The sequence below is a fragment of the Tachyglossus aculeatus genome, chromosome 21 (genome assembly GCF_015852505.1).
Source record: "Tachyglossus aculeatus isolate mTacAcu1 chromosome 21, mTacAcu1.pri, whole genome shotgun sequence".
Classification (NCBI taxonomy): domain Eukaryota; kingdom Metazoa; phylum Chordata; class Mammalia; order Monotremata; family Tachyglossidae; genus Tachyglossus; species Tachyglossus aculeatus.
In genome coordinates this window covers 12,123,808-12,143,664 of record NC_052086.1, presented here as the reverse complement: position 1 = coordinate 12,143,664, position 19,857 = coordinate 12,123,808, and the positions used below count along the sequence as shown (strand labels likewise).

The 19,857-nt window shown below is 51.3% G+C and overlaps 1 protein-coding gene across 1 annotated transcript in view; it reads right to left on the bottom strand.

Moving 5' to 3' along the window:
* The window catches only part of LOC119942291, a 42,272-nt gene extending 27,608 nt beyond the window's left edge, over positions 1–14,664 (bottom strand). The window contains exons 1-5 of the mRNA XM_038762995.1: positions 14,527–14,664; positions 6,674–6,803; positions 6,011–6,104; positions 3,888–4,038; positions 3,322–3,484 (exon numbers count right to left, since the gene is read on the bottom strand). Coding sequence (XP_038618923.1) covers positions 3,322–3,484; positions 3,888–4,038; positions 6,011–6,104; positions 6,674–6,803; positions 14,527–14,644 — 656 coding nt within the window. The 5' untranslated portion in view covers positions 14,645–14,664. The remainder of the gene's footprint in view (positions 1–3,321; positions 3,485–3,887; positions 4,039–6,010; positions 6,105–6,673; positions 6,804–14,526) is intronic.
* Positions 14,665–19,857: the final 5,193 nt, after the last annotated feature.

The following is a 19,857-nucleotide window of genomic DNA, read 5'->3' as shown; positions in this document are numbered from 1 at the left end:
AAACAATGAACACTTACTCGGTGCACAGCATCGTGCTAAGCAATTGGGAAAGTACAACCTACCAGTATAACAGACACATTCCCTGCCCACAATGAGCTTAGTCTAGAAGGGGAGACAGACATGAATATAAATACACTTACAGATATGTACATACGTGCTGTGGGGCTGGGAGGAGGGATGAATAAAAGGAGTAAGTCAAGGGAGGAGAGGAAAGGAGGGCTTAGTCAGGGAAGGCCTCTTGGAGGAGATGGGCCTTCAATAAGGCTTTCAAGGGGGGGAGAGGAATCGTCTGTTCAGAAAAGAACAGGGAGGGACATCCAGGCCAGAGGCAGGATGTGGGTGAAGGATCAAAGTACGGTGAGATGTTTGGCATTAGAGGAGTGAAGTGTGTGGTGGGGGGAGGAGGAGAAGAAGAAAGAAGAAGGAAGAAGAAGAAGGAGGAAGAAGAAGCAGCGTGGCTCAGTGGAAAGAGCCCGGGCTTTGGAGTCAGAGGTCATGGGTTCAAATCCCGGCTCCTCCACTTGTCAGCTGTGTGACTTCGGGCAAGTCACTTAACTTCTCTGGGCTTCAGTTCCCTCATCTGTAAAATGGGGATGAAGACCGTGAGCCCCTCGTGGGACCACTTGATCACCTTGTTACGTCCCCAGTGCTTAGAACGGTGCTCTGCACATAGTAAGCGCTTAATAAATGCCATTAAAAAGAAAAGAAGAAGGGAGAAGGAGGAGAAGAAGAAGAAGAGGAGGAAGAAGAAAGAAGAGGAAGAAGGAGAAGAAGGAAGAAGAACAACAACAAGGAGAAGAAGAAGAACAAGGAGAAGGAGAACGAGGACTTTGGAGGTGAACCAGGGTTGTGGGTTAGTGCTATGAGATCAACGAAGGGACCACAGCAGCCACCCCACCCCACCACTCAGCTAGAGCATCCCCATTCCCCCATGAGCTGGGGAGGGGGGCGAGGAAGGGGGCACTGCCTGGGCCTCAACCTACTGGTCAAAGCCCACCCCAGCGGTCCCACCTCCACCTCAGGAACCCAGGTGGCAGGCGGTTCACTCGTCTGACACTCTGCCATCTCCTACAAGTAGCTGTCATGGGAACGGCTGATCCCACACAATCTGCTTTTCTAAAGCCAACCTAGGCACTGTACCTCGATCTCATCTGTCTGGGCACCGACCTCACGCCCACGTCCTCCTCCAGTCCGGAACTTCCTTCCCCTTCACATGTGACAGTCCATTACTCTTCCCACTTTTAAAATCCTCCTAAAATCTCCTCCAAGAAGCGTCCGCTAAGTCCTAATTTCCCCCACCCACCCTCCCCTCTGCATCAGCTAGGCACTTGGCTGTGGCCCCCTTAAGCCCTTTGATTCTCACCCCATAGCTATTATGTACATATTCTTATGCTCTATTCCCCCTACCTATAATTTACTTTAATGTCAGTCTCTCCCTGTAGACTGTAAGCTTCTTCAGGGCAGGGACCATGTCTACCAACTCTATTGTACTGTACTTTCCCAAGTGCTTATATATGTGTGTGTATATATATATATATGTTTGTACATATTTATTACTCTATTTATTTATTTTATTTGTACATATTTATTCTATTTATTTTATTTTGTTAGTATGTTTGGTTTTGTTCTGTCTCCCCCTTTTAGACTGTGAGCCCACTGTTGGGCAGGGACTGTCTCTATATGTTACCAATTTGTACTTCCCAAGCGCTTAGTACAGTGCTCTGCACATAGTAAGCGCTCAATAAATACGATTGATGATGATGATGATGATGCTTAGCACACGGTGCTCTGCATACAGTACACACTCAATAAATACATTTGATGGATTTGATTGAGCGTGCAAAGCACTGTACTAAGCATGGGAGGAATACAATGGGGACAGGCGCCTCAGCCCCTGCTAACAAGGGAGATAAAAAAGCGTATTTTCAGACAACATCAGCAGCATAAATTACTAACGGGGGATAGGCAGGGCATAGTCTATTGGAAAGACCACAGTACTACACGTCAGAAGACCTGTACTTCTGGACCTGGCGGGTCTGTAACCTTGGGCAAGTCACTTGTAGCTACCCTAGGGCTTAGCTCAGTGCTTGGCCCATAACAGGTGCTTACTAAATACCATCTACCTTTTTCTCTCTCTCCCTCCCTTTTTCTCTCTCCCTCCCTTTTTCTTTCTTCCTTCCTCTCTCTCCCTTTCTTTCTTCCTTCCTTCCTTCATCTCTCTCCCTTTCTTCCTTCCTCTTTCTCTCCCTTTCTTCCTTCCTTCCTCTTTCTCTCCCTTCCTTCCTTCCTTCCTCTCTCTTTCTTCCTTCCTTCTTTCTCTCTCTCCTCTCCTTTCTCCCCCGCCTTGCTCTTCCTTTTTCCACAGCATCCCTCCCATAACTCCCACAGCCAACAGCCTTGTGGACCTGAGGGCAGAGTTTGGGGTGGAGCGGGGGAACCACTCCCTAAACGTCCCCTTCACACACCCATTATATGGCATTAGATCTACATCTCCCGTGTTACTTGGGGCAGGGTGGAAGTGTGAGAAGGAGGAAAGGAGGGCCCAATAATAGGTTCAGGTTTCCCTGTCCCTGGGAGCCAACTGGTGGCCAGAGATTCATTCGTTCATCCCATCGTATTTACTGAGCGCTTACTGTGTGCAGAGCACCGTACTAAGCGCTTGGGAAGTACAAGTTGGCAACATATAGAGACGGTCCCTACACAACAGTGGGCTCACAGTCTATAAAGGGGAGACAGAGAACAAAACACATTAACAAAATAAAATACATAGAATATGTACAAATAAAATAAATAAATAAATAAGAGTAATAAATACATACAAACATATATACATATAGACAGGTGTATATACCTGGGCAGGGTCAGCCTGCAGGGCAGCCAGGCTGGAAACTGGGCCCTGAAGGGTGAAATGACCAAGAGGCGAGTGAGGTACCCAGGGGTGGAGGTGGGCAGCTCCGTGCAGACCCGCCTGACGTCACTCAGTCCGCTGCGGACAAACCCCACACCACCATCCAGAGGGACTGTAAGCCCACTGTGGGCAGGGATCGTCTCTCTTTATTGCCGTACTGTACTTTCCAACGCTCTGCACACAGTTAAGCGCTCAACAAATAGGACTGAACGAATGAACGCGGCCCTTGGGTGCCTTCGGGCAGGCGGGGGGGCCTACCTTCATTCATTCGTTCATTCAATCGTTTTTCTAAGCGCTTATTGTGTGCAGAGCACTGTACTACGCGGTCCCTACCCGACAGTGGGCTCACAGTCTAGAAGGGGGAGACGGAGAACAAAGCAAAACACATTAACAGAATAAAACAAACAGAATACCTGTACACCATCTCCGTTTCAATCCACCTGCAGCTGCTGCACTGGCCGGCCTTGCGTTTGGGGTGACAGAAGCAGTCTTGCCGGCCCAGGGCCAGCCTCTCGCCGCCGAGGTACTTGGTGTACTCCACAGACAGGTCCTGCACAAACTGGATCAGCAGCTCGCCTGCGGGGCAAGACAGAGCGTCGGCAAGCCGGGGTGGCCCTGCTTCCATCATCATCATCATCAATCGTATTTATTGAGCACTGTACTAAGCGCTTGGGAAGTACAAATTGGCAACATATAGAGACAGTCGCTACCCAACAGCGGGCTCACAGTCTAAATTTCCACCGCTGCTGGCTCCTGGCCTCGCTCTCCGGAGAGGCCCAAAAGGGATTATACCCCCGACTCGCCTCTGACACTCCTGCCGGCAAGCCTTTTGAAGAAAGGTAGGCCAGAGAGAAAGATCGGCACGCCAGAGAGACAAACAGGCCAGAGAAGCAGGCCGGCAGAGAGACGGAGCCCACCGGGGCTGTCTTGGCAGAAGACCCCTGGTCAGACAAGCCCGGACGACGGAGCGCTCGCTCACCCCCACGGCGGAGGTCCTGGTCAATTTCGGAGAGCTCCAAGTTGAAGGTGGCCAGGACTCCGGCTAAGGTGAAGTCACGCTGGCCCTTCCAGTATTTACTCTTGTTGTGGGCGTTGCAGTGACACAGGGCCGGCGTCGTCCAGGACCGGCACTGTCCGAAGGAGACAGAAAAAACAAACCGGGGCGTCGGGCCCGCCCGCAGACTCGCCTCGACTTCAGGCGGCGCTCAGAGGCCTCGGATTTCCCCAGTCCCCGTCCGGCGCTCCACACGCGGCAGACGTCCCGTCAAAGGGCCGACTGAGGAAAAACGTCCTGGCCGCCCCCGCTCTTCCCACCCACTGGATTTTCCTGCTGTATTCTGGACAAAATGCCACTGGGAGACTTCTGAGCACGCGGTGTCCAGGCTCTCATGTGGCAGGTATGTGGTCTCGAATGAGGGCCGCCCACACCGATTTAATCACTGGATGGGAATTCTGGATTAATTCACCTTTCAGACATTTCCTAACAGCCCTCAGGGCATCGAACAAAGACGGAGGGCGCTTATCTCTGCTGCCGGGGAGGCTTGAGATTATTTTACTGAAGATGTATAATCCATCATCAGTGGCATCTTTTGAGTACTTACTATGTGCAGAGCACTGCCCTAAGTGCCTTGGAGAGCACAATGCAATACAACAGAGTTGGAAGACACGTTCCCTGTGCGCAGTGAGAAGCAGCATGGCCTAGAGGAAAGAGCTTGGACTGAGGAGGCAGAGGACCTGCACTTTGATCCTCACTCTGCCACTGGTCTGCTGTGTGTGACCTGGGGCAAGTGACTTAAATTCTCTGTGCCTCAGTTACCTCTTTGGTAAAATGGGGATCACGACTGTGGGCCCCATGCGGGACAAGGATTGTGTCCAACCTGATTAGCATGTATCTACACCAGAGCTTAGTACAGCACATAGTAAGCGCTTAACGATAATAACAATAATAATAATAACAAACACCATTTTAAAAAACAATTTACAGTCCTACAATTCATCGGTGGTATCTGAGAGTGCAGGACACAAGACTTAGTAAGATTCCTTGCAAGAGTTAATAGATTCCTTGAAGACAGGTGTAGTGTTGACAATCAAAATTACAGAAAACAAGGCACAAAACCTCCCTACTTTAAGGAATTTCACAGCCCTGTACTCTGCCATTGAGAGAAGCAGAGTGGCCTAGAGGACAGACCCCGGGCCTGGGATCCACAGGCCCTGAGTTCTAATTCCACCTCTGCCACTTGCCCGCTGTAGGGCAAGTCATTTAATTTCTCAGTGCTTCAGCTTCCTCACCTGTAAAACGGGGACTCAATACTTGTTTTCTCTCTTCCTTAGACTGTGAGCGCCACAAAGGACAGGACTGTGTCTGACCAGATTATCTCAATATCTACCCTGGGATTTAGTACAGTGCTAGATAAAGCGCTTAGCCAATACCACTATTATCCTTCTTCTAGCTACAATTCATTTAATGTAAACAAACGAATGTAATGTAAATAAATTCATGTTTATTTATTCCACAGATTTCCCAGGATGCCTCGGGTCTCTGGCCCAGATTATTAGTAAGAAGCAGCAAATTAGTACCAGTCCTTCAGGAAGGCCAAGCCCTCACTGTAGAGTCCCAGGGGTAAAGAACATACTCGAAGAGGTCGGTCATACAGTCATATCTTGCGTGTGGCATGACGTTCCCTTTTTTACAGAAAGTAAGTACTAGTCCAGATTCTTCATTCACAGTCTCTTCAGGTTTCTCCTCTTCTAGACTGCAAGCTCCTCATGGTTAGGGAAATTGTTTGTCCCCCCCTAAACTGCAAGCTCCTCATGGCCAGGGATCACGTCTACAACTCTATTGTATGGTTTGCTCCACAGGGCCCAGTGCGCTGCACTGATTTGTTGATCAGGGGCTTTTCGGGGAGGCCTTCAGCTTGTTTCTTCCATCAGTCTAAAACTGGTTCCCACTTAGGCACTCTCTTGCTTTCTAGCCGGGGGTATCCTGCACAATGGCAGACGCACCCGGGAGCGTGGTGACCTCCCCAACGGGCGGCCCCCTTTCGCTCCTACCCCTTCCTCCCGACGATGCCCACTCCCCGGCGGCACCTAGTCCACCCTCACCTCAGAAGCCGGCTTGTCGCATATGTAGCAGTAACACTGGCCGCACGTCTCCGCGTTCCTCTCGAGGGGGATGCAGGTCTCGCACTCTGCTCGCCTGAGAGAGAGAGAGAGAGAGAGAAGGGGCAGAGAGAGACGGGAGACTCAGCCCAGCCTGCGCGGAGCAGACCTGGGCCCCCAACTCCGCAGAGGCCCCTACGTCCTCCATTTGGTCGAGAGACTCGGCTCTTAATGGGAGATTTTCCTTGACCGAGAGAGAGGGTTTCTGTTAGAAGGGGAAGAGGTGGGGAAAGCGGGGACCCTCGCACATGCGAGAGGAAAAGAGAGACTGGAGCAGGAAGGCTCGAGGGGACAGCCGGCGCTCGAAAGGCGACGGGTAAGTTCGGCCCGCGTCGACAGCAGGAAGAGCGGAGGAGAGCTTGGTGGAGGGTTCCAGCCAACACAGACGTAAGGATGGGGGTCCAGCTCCAGCCGTTGTGATAAAAGAGTCTCAGGGTGTCCAGGAGAAAACAGGGTCCACAGTGGGCCCCCACAATGTGACATCCAAGATTTCTCAGGATGACCTCAGGTCTCTGGCCCAGATTATTAGTAAGAAGAAGCAAATTAGTACCAGTCCTTCAGGAAGGCCAAGCCCTCACTGCAGAGTCCCAGGGGTAAAGAACATACTCGAATAGGTTGGTCATACAGTCATATCTTGCGTGTGGCATGACGCTCCCTTTTTTACAGAAAGTAAGTACTAGTCCAGATTCTTCATCCACAATCTCTTCGGATTTCTCCTCTTCTAGAACAGAATCTTCTACAAAAGGAAAACAGAGGCAGAGCTCCGTCTCAGTCTCTTTCGATCACTCCTCGGCCGCCTCCCACTCCGTACCTGTGGGAGTCCCTCGGCTCAGTTCTGGGTCCCCTTCTAATCTACACCCGTTCAATCTCAAACCACTAATCCGCGGCCCTCGATCGGCTCCGCGGTCCAACTCCTTCGCTCCGGCGCACGAGCCGCCGAGCGCGGCTGGCGGAAATCTAGATATCAGGCTGATCACGTCCATTTCGAGTTTATCCTCGCGTGCTTTAACTCTGCCTGGCAAAATTCTCTCTCCATCCTTATTGACATCCGAGCCCGCTGCCCTGGCCAGCTGTTCCACGCGTTTAACTTCCTCCTCAGACCGCCTGTACCCCCCCTTCCCTCATCCACTGCCCCCAGTGACCTGGACACCTACTTTATTGAGAAAATTGAAACCATCAGGCGTGATCTCCCCTGTCCCTCCCCTTCGATTCTCCCATTTTTCCCAGCAGTACCTCAAGATGAGATCTCCTGCCTTCTCTCAAAATCCACCCCCTCCACCTGAGCATTCGACCCCATCCCAGTGCGCCTTATCAAAACACGGGCCCCCTCCCTAACCATCTTCAACTGTTCTCTCTCCAATGGCTTTTTCTCCACTGCTTTCAAATAGGCCCATGTCTCCCCTACCCTAAAAAAAACCTTTCCTTGCCCCCACAGCTCCCTCCTGTTATCGCTCCATCTCCCTCCTGTTATCACTCCATCTCCCTCCTACCATTCCTCTACAAACTCGAGCGAGTTATGTCTACACCCGCTGTCTCGAGTTCCTCTCCACCAATTCTCTCCTTGATCCCCCCTCCAATCTGACCTCAAAGGTCACCGACGACCCCCTTCTTAAATCCAACGGCCCCTACTCCATCCTAATCCTTCTCGACCTTTCATACCGTCGACCACCCCCCTCTCCTAGAAACATTACCCAATTTCGTCTTCAATGACAGTCTTCTCCTGGACCAAATTTTCCTATGTCTCTGGCAGCTTGTTCTCAGCCTCTTCTGCAGGCTCCTCCTCTGCCTCCCAACCCCTAACTGGTGGGTGTCCCTCAGGATTCAGTTCTGGGGCCCCTTCTCTTCCCCATCTTGGAGAACTCATTCGCTCCCGTGGCTTCAACGACCACCTCTATGCGGATGATTCCCAGATCTACATCTCCAGCCCAGTTCTCTCCCTCTCTGCAGTCTTACATTTCCTCCTGCCTTCAAGACATCTCTATCTGCAGGTCCCACTGTCATTTCAAACTTAACGTGTATAAAACAGAGTCTGTAGAGGAATGGCAGGAGGGAGATGGAGCAATAAAAGGAGGGAGCTGTGGGGGCAAGGAACGGTTTCTTTAGGGCCTCTGCTTTCGTCCTGTCCTTTCCCTGACTTGCCCATCACTGTGGATGGCACCACCATCCTTCCCATCTCACGGGCCTGTAACGTTGGCATCATCCTCGCCTTCTCTCTCTCTCTCGTTCAACCGACGTATTCAATCCATCACTAAATCACTCTGCTGTCCGAATCGTTTTCCAGTCCACCTCTTCCCACTCCTCAAGACCCTCCAGTTGTTGCCCACCCACCTCTTTATCAAGCAGAAACTCCTTCCCATTGGCTTGAAAGTAATCAGTTCGCCCCCTCCTACCTTACCTGGCTGATTTCCTGCTACAATCCAGCCCTCACACTTAGCTCCTCTAACACCAACCTACTCACTGTATCCTGATCTCTCCCTGCTGACCACTCATTCACTCATTCATTCAATCGTATTTATTGAGCGCTTACTGTGTGCACAACACTGTACTAAGCGCTTGGGAAGTACAGGTCGGCAACGTATAAAGACGGTCCCTACCCAACAACGGGCTCACAGTCTAGACAGGCGACAAAACATGTAGACCACTTGTCCACATTCGGCCTCTAGCCTGGAACGCCCTCCCCCTTCACAGCCGATAGACGTCCACACTCCCCACCTGCAAAATCTTATTCAGTCATTCAACCGCATTCGCTGAGAAACAGCGTGGCTTAGTGGAAAGAGACCGGGCTTGGGGGGGTCAGACGTCACGGGTTCAAATCCTGGCTCTGCCACTTAGTTGTGTGGCTCTGGGCAAAGTCACAACTCATCTGGGCCTCAGTGACCTCGTCTGCAAAATGGGGATGAAGACTGCGAGCCCCACGTGGAACAACCTGATTCCCTTGGAGAATAATAACAACAATAATGATAGCATTTATTAAGCGCTTACTATGTGCAAAGCACTGTTCTAAGCGCTGGGGAGGTTCCAAGGTGATCAGGTTGTCCCATGGGGGGCTCACAGTCTTCATCCCCATTTTACAGATGAGGTAACTGAGGTGCAGAGGAGTTAAGTGACTTGCCCAAAGTCACCCAGCTGACGAGCGGCGGAGCCGGGATTTGAACCCCTGACCTCTGACTCCAAAGCCCGGGCTCTTTCCGCTGAGCCACGCTGCTTCTCCACGCTGCTTGGATCTACCCCAGCGCTTAGAACAGTGCCTGGTACATAGTAAGCGCTGAACAAACACCATTATTATTATTATTGAGCACTTTCTGTATGCAAAGCACTGTATTGAGCCCTTGGGAGAGTACAATACATCACATCTCCTAAAAGAGGCCTTCCCTTAGGCTTCATCTATGTAGTCGGATGGGAACCCCTTACGCATTTTGATACTCACCCCAGCCCCACAGCATTTACGTACTTTTATTTATTTTATTTGTCCATATCTATTCTATTTATTTTATTTTGTTAGTATGTTTGGTTTTGTTCTCCGCCTCCCCCTTTTAGACTGTGAGCCCACTGTTGGGTAGGGACTGTCTCTGTATGTTGCCAATTTGTACTTCCCAAGCGCTTAGTACAGTGCTCTGCACATAGTAAGCGCTCAATAAATACGATTGATGATGATGATGATGATGATGATGAAGACTGAGCCCCCCGTGGGACAACCTGATCACCTTGTAACCTCCCCAGCGCTTAGAACAGTGCTTTAAACATAGTAAGCGCTTAATAAGTGCCATCCAAAAAAAAAAAAAAAGAGCCCGGGCTTTGGAGTCGGAGGTCATGGGTTCGAGTCCCAACTCCACCACAAGTCTGCTGTGAGAACTTGGGCAAGTCGCTTCACTTCTCTGAGCCTCAGTGACCTCATCTGTAAACATGGGGATTAATCAATCAATCAATCATATTGATTGAGCGCTTACTGTGGGCAGAGCCCTGGACTAAGCGCTTGGGAAGTACAAGTTGACGACATGTAGAGACAGTCCCTACCCAACAGTGGGCTCACAGATTAAGACTGTGAGCCCCACGTGGGACAACTTGATCACACTGTGTCCCCCCCCCAGCGCTTAGAACAGTGCTTTGCACATAGTAAGCGCTTAACAAATGCCATCATTATTATTATTATTATTATATTCTACTAGTTTCCCATATTTGCAATTTATTTTAACGTCCGTCTCCCCCCTCGTAGGCTATAAATTCCTTGTGGGCAGGGGTGGCGTGTATCAATTCTTTGCATTTTTTTTAAAGGTGTTTATCGAGTACTGTGGTAAGCACTGGGATAGATATAAACTATTCATGTTGGACACAGTCCCTGTCCCACGTGGGGCTCTCGGTCTCAATCCCCGTTTTATCGCGGACATAATTGAAGCGCGGAAAGGTGAAACAGCTTGCCCAAGGTCACGAAACAGACAAACGGCAAATCGCAAGAGGACTTCCAGCTCCGGGCTCTCTCCGCTAGGCTCGTCGTTGCCCTGGGGTCTTCCAGGCTTGGAGAAGCAACGTGGTTTAGCGCTTAGTACAGTGCTCGGCACACAGTAAGCGCTCAATAAATACAATTGATTAGCGGAAAGAGCCCGGGCTTGGAACTCAAGAGGTCGTGGGTTCTAATGCCGACTCCGCCGCTTGTCAGCTGTGTGACTTTGGGCGGGTCACTTGACTTCTCTCGGCCTCAGTTACCTCATCTGTCGAATGGGGATGAAGACTGTGAGCCCCACATGGGACAACCTGATCGCCGTGTATCTACCCCAGGGCTTAGAACAGTGCTTGGCACGTAGTAAGCGCTTAACAAGTACCATCATTATTATTACTTTACTCCAGTGCTCTGCTTCAGTAAGCGCTCCACAAGTAGTGTGATTTACCATCTTGCATTTCGTATCTCTCCCAGGGTTCAGTATAATAATAATCAGGGGATTTGTGAAGCGTTTACTGTGTGCCAGGCACTGAACTAAACGCTGGAGTGGATAATAATTATGTTAGTATTTGTTAAGCGCTTACAGCCAAGCCCTGTTCTAATCACTGGGGTGATAATAATGATGGCATTTGTTAAGCGCTTACCATGTGCCGCTCAATAAATATGACTTAATTATAATGGCACTTATTAAGTGCTTACTATATGCAAAGCACTGGAGAGAAGCAGCGTGGCTCAGTGGAAAGAGCCCAGGCTTTGGAGTCAGAGGTCACGGGTTCAGATCCCGGCTCCGCCAATTGTCAGCTGTGTGACTTTGGGCAAGTCATTTCACTTCTCTGGGCCTCAGTTCCCTCATCTGTAAAATGGGGATTAAAACTGCGAGCCCCCCGTGGGACAACCTGATCACCTTGTATCCCCCCCAGCGCCTAGAACAGTGCCTTGCACATAGTAAGCGCTTAACAAATGTATTATTATTGTATTGTATTATTATTATACAAGGTCATCAGGTGGTCCCACGTGGGGCTCACAGCCTTAATTTCCATTTTCCAGATTAGGTAACTGAGGCCCAGAGAAGTGAAGTGACATGCCCAAAGTCACCCAGCTGACAATTGGCGGAGCCGGGATTTGAACCCATGACCTCTGACTCCCAAGCCCAGGCTCTTTCCATTACGCCACACTGAGCAGCTCGACACACAGTAAACGCTCGACAAGAACCGCAGTGATCACTACAGAGAAGCAGCGTGGCTCAGTGGAAAGAGCCCGGGCTTTTGGAGCCCAAGGTCATGGGTTCAAATCCCGGCTCTGCCAACTGTCAGCTGTGGGACTTTGGGCAAGTCACTTCCCTTCTCTGGGCCTCAGTTACCTCATCTGGAAAATGGGGATTAAGACTGTGAGCCCCACGTGGGACAACCTGATCACCATGTAACCTCCCCAGCGCTTAGAACTGTGCTTTGCACGTAGTAAGCGCTTAATAAATACCATTATTATTAATACAAGGTGATCAGGTTGTCCTGCGTGGAGGACTGTGAGCCCTAAGTGGGCCAACCTGATCACCTTGTATCCTCCCCAGCACTTAGAACGGTGCTTCACACTTAGAAAGCGCTTAACAAATGCCATTATTATTCTCTGTGCCTCAGTTCCCTCATCTGTACAATGGGGATTAAGACTGTGAGCCCCAAGCGGGACAACCTGATCACCTTGTATCCTCCCCAGCGCCTACAACCCATAGTAAGAGCTTAACAAATGCCATTATTATTATTATTCTCTGGGCCTCAGGCTCAGCGTGGCTCGGTGGGAAGAACCCGGGCTTTGGAGTCAGAGGTCGTGGGTTCAAATCCCGGCTCCGCCACTTATCAGCTGGGTGACTTTGGGCAAGTCACTTCCCTTCTCTGGGCCTCAGTTCCCTCATCTGGAAAATGGGGATGAAGACTGTGAGCCCCTCGTGGGACAACCTGATTACCTTGTATCTACCCCAGCGCTTAGAACAGTGCTTTGCACATAGTAAGTGCTTAACAAATACCAACATTAATTAATTAATTAGAATGGGGGTGAAGACTGTGAGCCCTAAGTGGGCCAACCTGTTCACCTTGTATCCTCCCCAGCGCTTAGAACAGTGCTTCACACATAGTAAGCGCTTAACAAATGCCATTATTATTATTCTCTGGGCCTCAGTGACCTCATCTGTCCAATGGGGATTAAGACTGTGAGCCCTAGGTGTACCACCCTGATCACCTTGTATCCTCCCCAGTGCTTAGAACAGTGCTTCACACATAGTAAGCGCTTAACAGATGCCATTATTATTATTCTCTGGGCCTCAGTTCCCTCATCTGTACAATGGGGATGAAGACTGTGAGCCCTAAGTGGGCCAATCTGATCACCTTGTATCCTCCCCAGCGCTTAGAACAGTGCTTCACACATAGTAAGCGCTTAACAAATGCCATTATTATTATTATATTATTATTATTATTATTATATTACATTATTATTATATTACGGAGAACAAAACCAAACATACTAACAAAATAAAATAAATAGAATAGATAGGTACAAGCAAAATAAATCAATAGAGTAATAAATCTGTACAATCATATATACATATATACAGGTGCTGTGGGGAAGGGAAGGGGGTAAGATGGCGGGGATTGAGAGGAGTGCTTAGAACAGTGCTTTAATAATAATAATGATGGCATTTGTTAAGCGCTTACTATATGCAAAGCACTGTTCTAAGCGCTGGGGGGGGGGGCCCACAATGTAATCAAGTTGTCCCACGTGGGGCTCCCAGTCTTAATCTGTGAGCCCACTGATGGGTAGGGACTGTCTCTATATGTTGCTAACTTGGACTTCCCAAGCGCTTAGTCCAGTGCTCTGCCCACAGTAAGCGCTCAATAAATACGATTGATTAATGCCCATTTTTACAGATGAGGTCACTGAGGCTTTTAGACTGCGAGCCCGCTGTTGTGTAGGGACCGTCTCTATGTGTTGCCAACTTGTCCTTCCCAAGCGCTTAGTCCAGTGCTCTGCCCACAGTAAGCGCTCAATAAATACGATTGATTAATGCCCATTTTTACAGATGAGGTCACTGAGGCTTTTAGACTGCGAGCCCACTGTTATGTAGGGACCGTCTCTATGTGTTGCCAACTTGGACTTCCCAAGCGCTTAGTCCAGTGCTCTGCACACAGTAAGCGCTCAATAAATACGATTGATTAATGCCCATTTTTACAGATGAGGTCACTGAGGCTTTTAGACTGCGAGCCCGCTGTTGGGTAGGGACCGTCTCTATGTGTTGCCAACTTGTCCTTCCCAAGCGCTTAGTCCAGTGCTCTGCCCACAGTAAGCGCTCAATAAATACGATTGATTAATGCCCATTTTTGCAGATGAGGTCACTGAGGCTTTTAGACTGCGAGCCCGCTGTTGGGTAGGGACCGTCTCTATATGTTGCCAACTTGTACTTCCCAAGCGCTTAGTCCAGTGCTCTGCCCACAGTAAGCGCTCAATAAATACGATTGATTAATGCCCCTTTTTACAGATGAGGTCACTGAGGCTTTTAGACTGCGAGCCCGCTGTTGGGTAGGGACCGTCTCTACATGTTGCCAACTTGGACTTCCCAAGCGCTTAGTCCAGTGCTCTGCACACAGTAAGCGCTCAATAAATACGATTGATGATGATGATGATGAGGCTCAGAGAAGTGAAGTGACTTGCCCAAGGTCACACAACAGACTTGTGGTGGGGCCGGGATTCGAACCCAAAGCCCGGGCTCTTTCCATCATCATCAATCGTATTGATTGAGCGCTTACTGTGTGCAGGGCACTGTACTAAGCGCTTGGGAAGTCCAAGTTGGCGACATATAGAGACAGTCCCTACCCAACAGCAGCTTTGCACATAGTAAGCGCTTAATAAATTCCGTTATTATTATTATTATTACTACAATTCCCTTGGCAGGGAGGGTGTCGTCAGCCCTTCCTTCCTTCCTTCCCTCCCTTCCTCCATTTTTCCCTTCCTTCCTTCCTTCCTTCCCCCGTCCCCGCACCGAGAGGCTCCGTGAGCAGCAGCACCGAGCCGCCCGGGCCCGCGGCCTCCTCCTCCTCCTCGTCGTCGTCGTCGTCGTCGTCCTCGTCGCTGATGAGGATAATCGCCTCAGGCTCCATGGCCGCCCGGCCGCCCACCGTTCGCGCTTCCCGCCGCCGGCGGCGGCTGACGTCACTTCCGGACGAAGACGACGAGGCGGAGGGCTCCACCCTCCGAGACACCGGAAGCGACGCCTGGGGCCGCCATCTTGCCCCCTGAGGCGTGGGCCTCCCGAGGCGCCTCGGGCCGCCGTTTGTCCCCTGAGGTGTGGGCAGCCCGAGGCGCCTTGGGCCTCCGTCTTGTCCCCTGAGGTGTGGGCCGCCTGAGGCGCCTTGGGCCGCCATCCTTTCCCCCGAGGTGTGGGCCGCCATCCTGTCCCCCGAGGTGTGGGCCTCCTGAGGCGCCTTGGGCCGCCATCCTGTCCCGAGTTGTGGGCCGCCTGAGGCACCTTGGGCCACCATCTTGTCCCCTGAGGTGTGGGCCGCCTGAGGCGCCTTGGGCCGCCATCTTGTCCCCTGAGGTGTGGGCCGCCTGAGGCGCCTTGGGCCACCATCTTGTCCCCTGAGGTTGTGGGCCGCCTGAGGCGCCTTGGGCCGCCATCTTGTCCCTCCATCTTGTCCCCTGAGTTGTGGGCTGCCTGAGGCGCCTTGGGCCACCATTTGTCCCCTGACGTGTGGGCCACCTGAGGCGCCTTGGGCCGCCATCTTGTCCCCTGAGGCGTGGGCCACCTGAGGCGCTTTGGGCCACCATCTTGTCCCCTGAGGTTGTGGGCCGCCTGAGGCCCCTTGGGCCGCCATCTTGTCCCGCCATCTTGTCCCCTGAGGTGTGGGCCGCCTGAGGTGCCTTGGGCCACCATCCTGTCCCCTGAGGTGTGGGCGGCCTGAGGCGCCTTGGACTGCCATCCTTTACCCTGAGGTGTGGGCCGCCATCTTGTCCCTTGAGGTGTGGGCCGCCCGAGGCGCCTTGGGCCACCATTTGTCCCCTGAGGTGTGGGCCGCCATTTGTCCCCTGAGATGTGGGCCTCCTGAGGCACCTTGGGCCGCCATCCTGTCCCCTGAGGTTGTGGGCCGCCTGAGGCCCCTTGGGCCACCATCTTGTCCCGCCATCTTGTCCCCTGAGGTTTGGGCCGCCTGAGGTGCCTTGGGCCGCCATCCTGTCCCCTGAGGTGTGGACGGCCTGAGGCGCCTTGGACTGCCATCCTTTCCCCTGAGGTGTGGGCCGCCATCTTGTCCCCTGAGGTGTGGGCCGCCTGAGGCGCCTTGGGCCACCATTTGTCCCCTGAGGTGTGGGCCACCTGAGGCGCCTTGGGCCGCCATTTGTCCCCTGAGATGTGGGCCGCCTGAGGCACCTTGGGCCGCCATCTTGTCCCCTGAGGTTGTGGGCTGCCTGAGGCGCCTTGGGCCTCCATCCTGTCCCCTGAGGTGTGGGCTGCCTGAGGCACCTTGCGCCGCCATCTTGTCCCCTGAGGTGTGGGCCGCCATCTTGTCCCCTGAGGTGTGGGCCGCCATCTTGTCCCCTGAGGTGTGGGCCGCCTGAGGCGCCTTGGGCCGCCATTTGCCCCCTGAGGCGTGGGCCGCCTGAGGCGCCTTGGGCCACCATCCTGTCCCCTGAGGCGTGGGCCGCCTGAGGCGCCTCGGGCCGCCATCCTGTCCCCTGAGGCGTGGGCGGCCCGAGGCACCTCGGGCCGCCATCCTGTCCCCTGAGGCGTGGGCGGCCCGAGGCACCTCGGGCCGCCATCCTGTCCCCTGAGGCGTGGGCCGCCTGAGGCGCCTTGGGCCGCCATCCTGTCCCCTGAGGTCCCCTGAGGCGTGGGCCGCCTGAGGCGCCTCGGGCCGCCATCCTGTCCACTGAGGCGTGGGCGGCCTGAGGCGCCTTGGGCCGCCATCCTGTCCCCTGAGGCGTGGGCCGCCTGAGGTGCCTTGGGCCGCCATCCTGTCCCCTGAGGTCCCCTGAGGCGTGGGCCGCCTGAGGCGCCTCGGGCCGCCATCCTGTCCCCTGAGGCGTGGGCCGCCTGAGGCGCCTTGGGCCGCCATCCTGTCCCCTGAGGTCCCCTGAGCCGTGGGCCGCCTGAGGCGCCTTGGGCCGCCATCCTGTCCCCTGAGGTCCCCTGAGGCGTGGGCTGCCTGAGGCGCCTTGGGCCGCCATCCTGTCCCCTGAGGTCCCCTGAGGCGTGGGCCGCCTGAGGCGCCTTGGGCCGCCATGTTGTCCCCTGAGGTGTTGGCCGCCTGAGGCGCCTTGGGCCGCCGTTTGTCCCCTAAGGTGTGGGCCGCCATTTGTCCCCTGAGGTGTGGGCCACCTGAGGCGCCTTGGGCCGCCATGTTGTCCCCTGCTGAGGCGGCCTGGCCCGAGGCAATCACGCAGTCGGGGCTATGAACTGGTTGTCTATGTTTGGTTTTGTTCTCCGACTCCCCCTTCTAGACTGTGAGCCCACTGTTGGGTAGCGACTGTCTCTATATGTTGCCACCTTGTACTTCCCAAGCACTTAGTACAGTGCTCTGCACACAGTAAGCACTCAATAAATACGATTGATTGATTGATGAACTGATCACTTAGCGAAGAAAAGCATGGTGGCTCGGTTAAAATCAATCAATCAATCGTATTTATTGAGCGCTTACTGTGTGCAGAGCACTGGACTAAGCGCTTGGGAAGTCCAAGTTGGCAACATATAGAGAGGGTCCCTACCCAACAGTGGGCTCACAGTCTAGAAGGGGAAGACAGAGAACAAAACAAAACATACTAACAAAATAAAATAAATAGAATAAGCATGTACAAATAAAATAGAGTAATAAACGCGTACAAACATATATACATATATACAGGTGCTGTGGCGAGGGGAAGGAAGTAAGGTGGCGGGGATGGGGAGGGGGCAACAGATCTGTTGCTTTTCTTCATGTCTCTAAGTGTGGGGGTGATTTCACTTAACATTCAATGTTTTCACAGTTTTTCATGATGCTTGAAGATGTGCACAGCAGGTCCTTTGAGTGTTGATGCCATATTGATTGAGATTCTCTCCTTATCTATGAAGAGGGGGAGGCCTTATACTACCTGACACTACTAGGTATATAATTCATTCATTCAGTCATTCATTTGTACATATTTATTACTCTATTTATTTATTTATTTATTTTGCTTGTACATATCTATTCTATTTATTTTATTTTGTTAGTATGTTTGGTTTTGTTCTCTGTCTCCCCCTTTCAGACTGTGAGCCTACTGTTGGGTAGGGACTGTCTCTATATGTTGCCAATTTGTACTTCCCAAGCGCTTAGTCCAGTGCTCTGCACACAGTAAGCGCTCAATAAATACGATTGAATTGAATTTCCTTGCCATTCCAAATGTTGAAAGGGCTTTGGTGCAGGGAACTGGGAAGAATACAGCTTTCTTGCTTTTTGATCTCAGTAAGTAGATGCCAGATCTGGGAACGTTGCTTTTCTTCGTGTCTCTAAGTGTGGGGGTGCTCTGCACACAGTAAGCGCTCAATAAATACGATTGATTGATTGATTGATTGATTGGGGGTGATTTCACTAAACATTTATGTTTTCACAGTTTTTCATGATGTTTGACGATGTGCACGGCAGGTCCTTTGAGTCTTGATGCCATATTGATTGAGATTCTCTCCTTATCTATGAAGAGGGGGAAGCCTTATACTACCTGACACTACTAGGTATATCATTCATTAATTCAATCGTATTTATTGAGCGCTTACTGTGTGCAGAGCACTGTACTAAGCGCTTGGGAAGTACAAATCGTCAACGTATAGAGACGGTCCCTACCCAACAGTGGGCTCACAGTCTAGAAGACTGTATAATTCACTGGTATGATATTTTATAAACACATCTGGGGATAAATGTTTAGGTTTGTCCTGCTATTTGTACGTATACACGTACAGTCTCCCTTACTGTTTTATTCTGTTGTCTGTCTGCCCTTCTAGACTGTGAGCCCGTTGTCTCTCTATGTTGACGATTTGTACTTCCCAAGCGCTTAGTACAGTACTCTGCACACAGTAAGCGCTCAATAAATTGCTTGTACAGATTGATTACCCTATTTTGCTCGTACATATTTACTATTCTATTTATTTTATTTTCTGAATATGTTTTGTTTTGTTATCCGTCTCCCCCTTCTAGACTGTGAGCCCGCTGTTGGGTAAGGACCGTCTCGAGATCATCATCATCAATCGTATTTATTGAGCGCTTACTGTGTGCAGAGCACTGTACTAAGCGCTTGGGAAGTACAAGTTGGCAACATATAGAGACAGTCCCTACCCAACAGTGGGCTCACAGTCTAAAAGGGGGAGACAGAGAACAAAACCAAACATACTAACAAAATAAAATAAATAGAATAGATATGTACAAGTAAAATAGAGTAATAAATATGTACAAACATATATACATATATACAGGTGCTGTGGGGAAGGGAAGGAGGTAAAATGGGGGGGATGGAGAGGGGGACGAGGGGGAGAGGAAATGTTACCAACTTGTACTTCCCAAGCGCGTAGTCCAGTGCTCTGCACATAGTAAGCGCTCAATAAATACGATTGAATGAATGAACCTGATTACCTTGTTTCCTCCACAGTGCTTAGCACATAGTAAGCGCTTAACAAACGCCATCATTATTATTATAACCTGCCCATTGCAAGCTAGGACAGGTTCCACCCCTTGCGCCCACCCCTCCGAACCCTTCCCTTCACACCTTATGAAGACGAGCATCCACCCTTCTGCGCCGCCCCCAGTCCGCTCATTCATCGTCGTCATCATCATCATCATCATCATCATCATCATCATAATAATAATAATGTTGGTATTTGTTAAGCGCTTACTATGTGCAAAGCACTGTTCTAAGTGCTGGGGTGGTAATCCGGTTGTCCCACGAGGGGCTCACAGTCTTCATCCCTGTTTTACGGATGAGGGAACTGAGGCCCAGAGAAGTGAAGTCTCTTGCCCAGAGTCACACAGCTGACAAGTGGCGGGGCCGGGATTTGAACCCGCAGCCTCTGATTCCAAAGCCCGGGCTCTTTCCACTGAGCCACGCTGCTTCATTCATTCAATCGTATTTATTGAGCGCTTACTGTGTGCAGAGCACTGGACTAAGCGCTCGGGAAGTACAAGTCGGCAACATAGAGAGACGGTCCCCAACAGCGGGCTCACGGTCTAGAAGGGGGAGACAGACAACAAAACAAAACATATTAATAAAATAAAATAAATAGAATAGTAAATATGTACAAGTAAAATAGAGTAATAAATGTGTACAAACATATATACAGGTGCTGTGGGGAGGGGAAGAAGGTAGGGCAGGG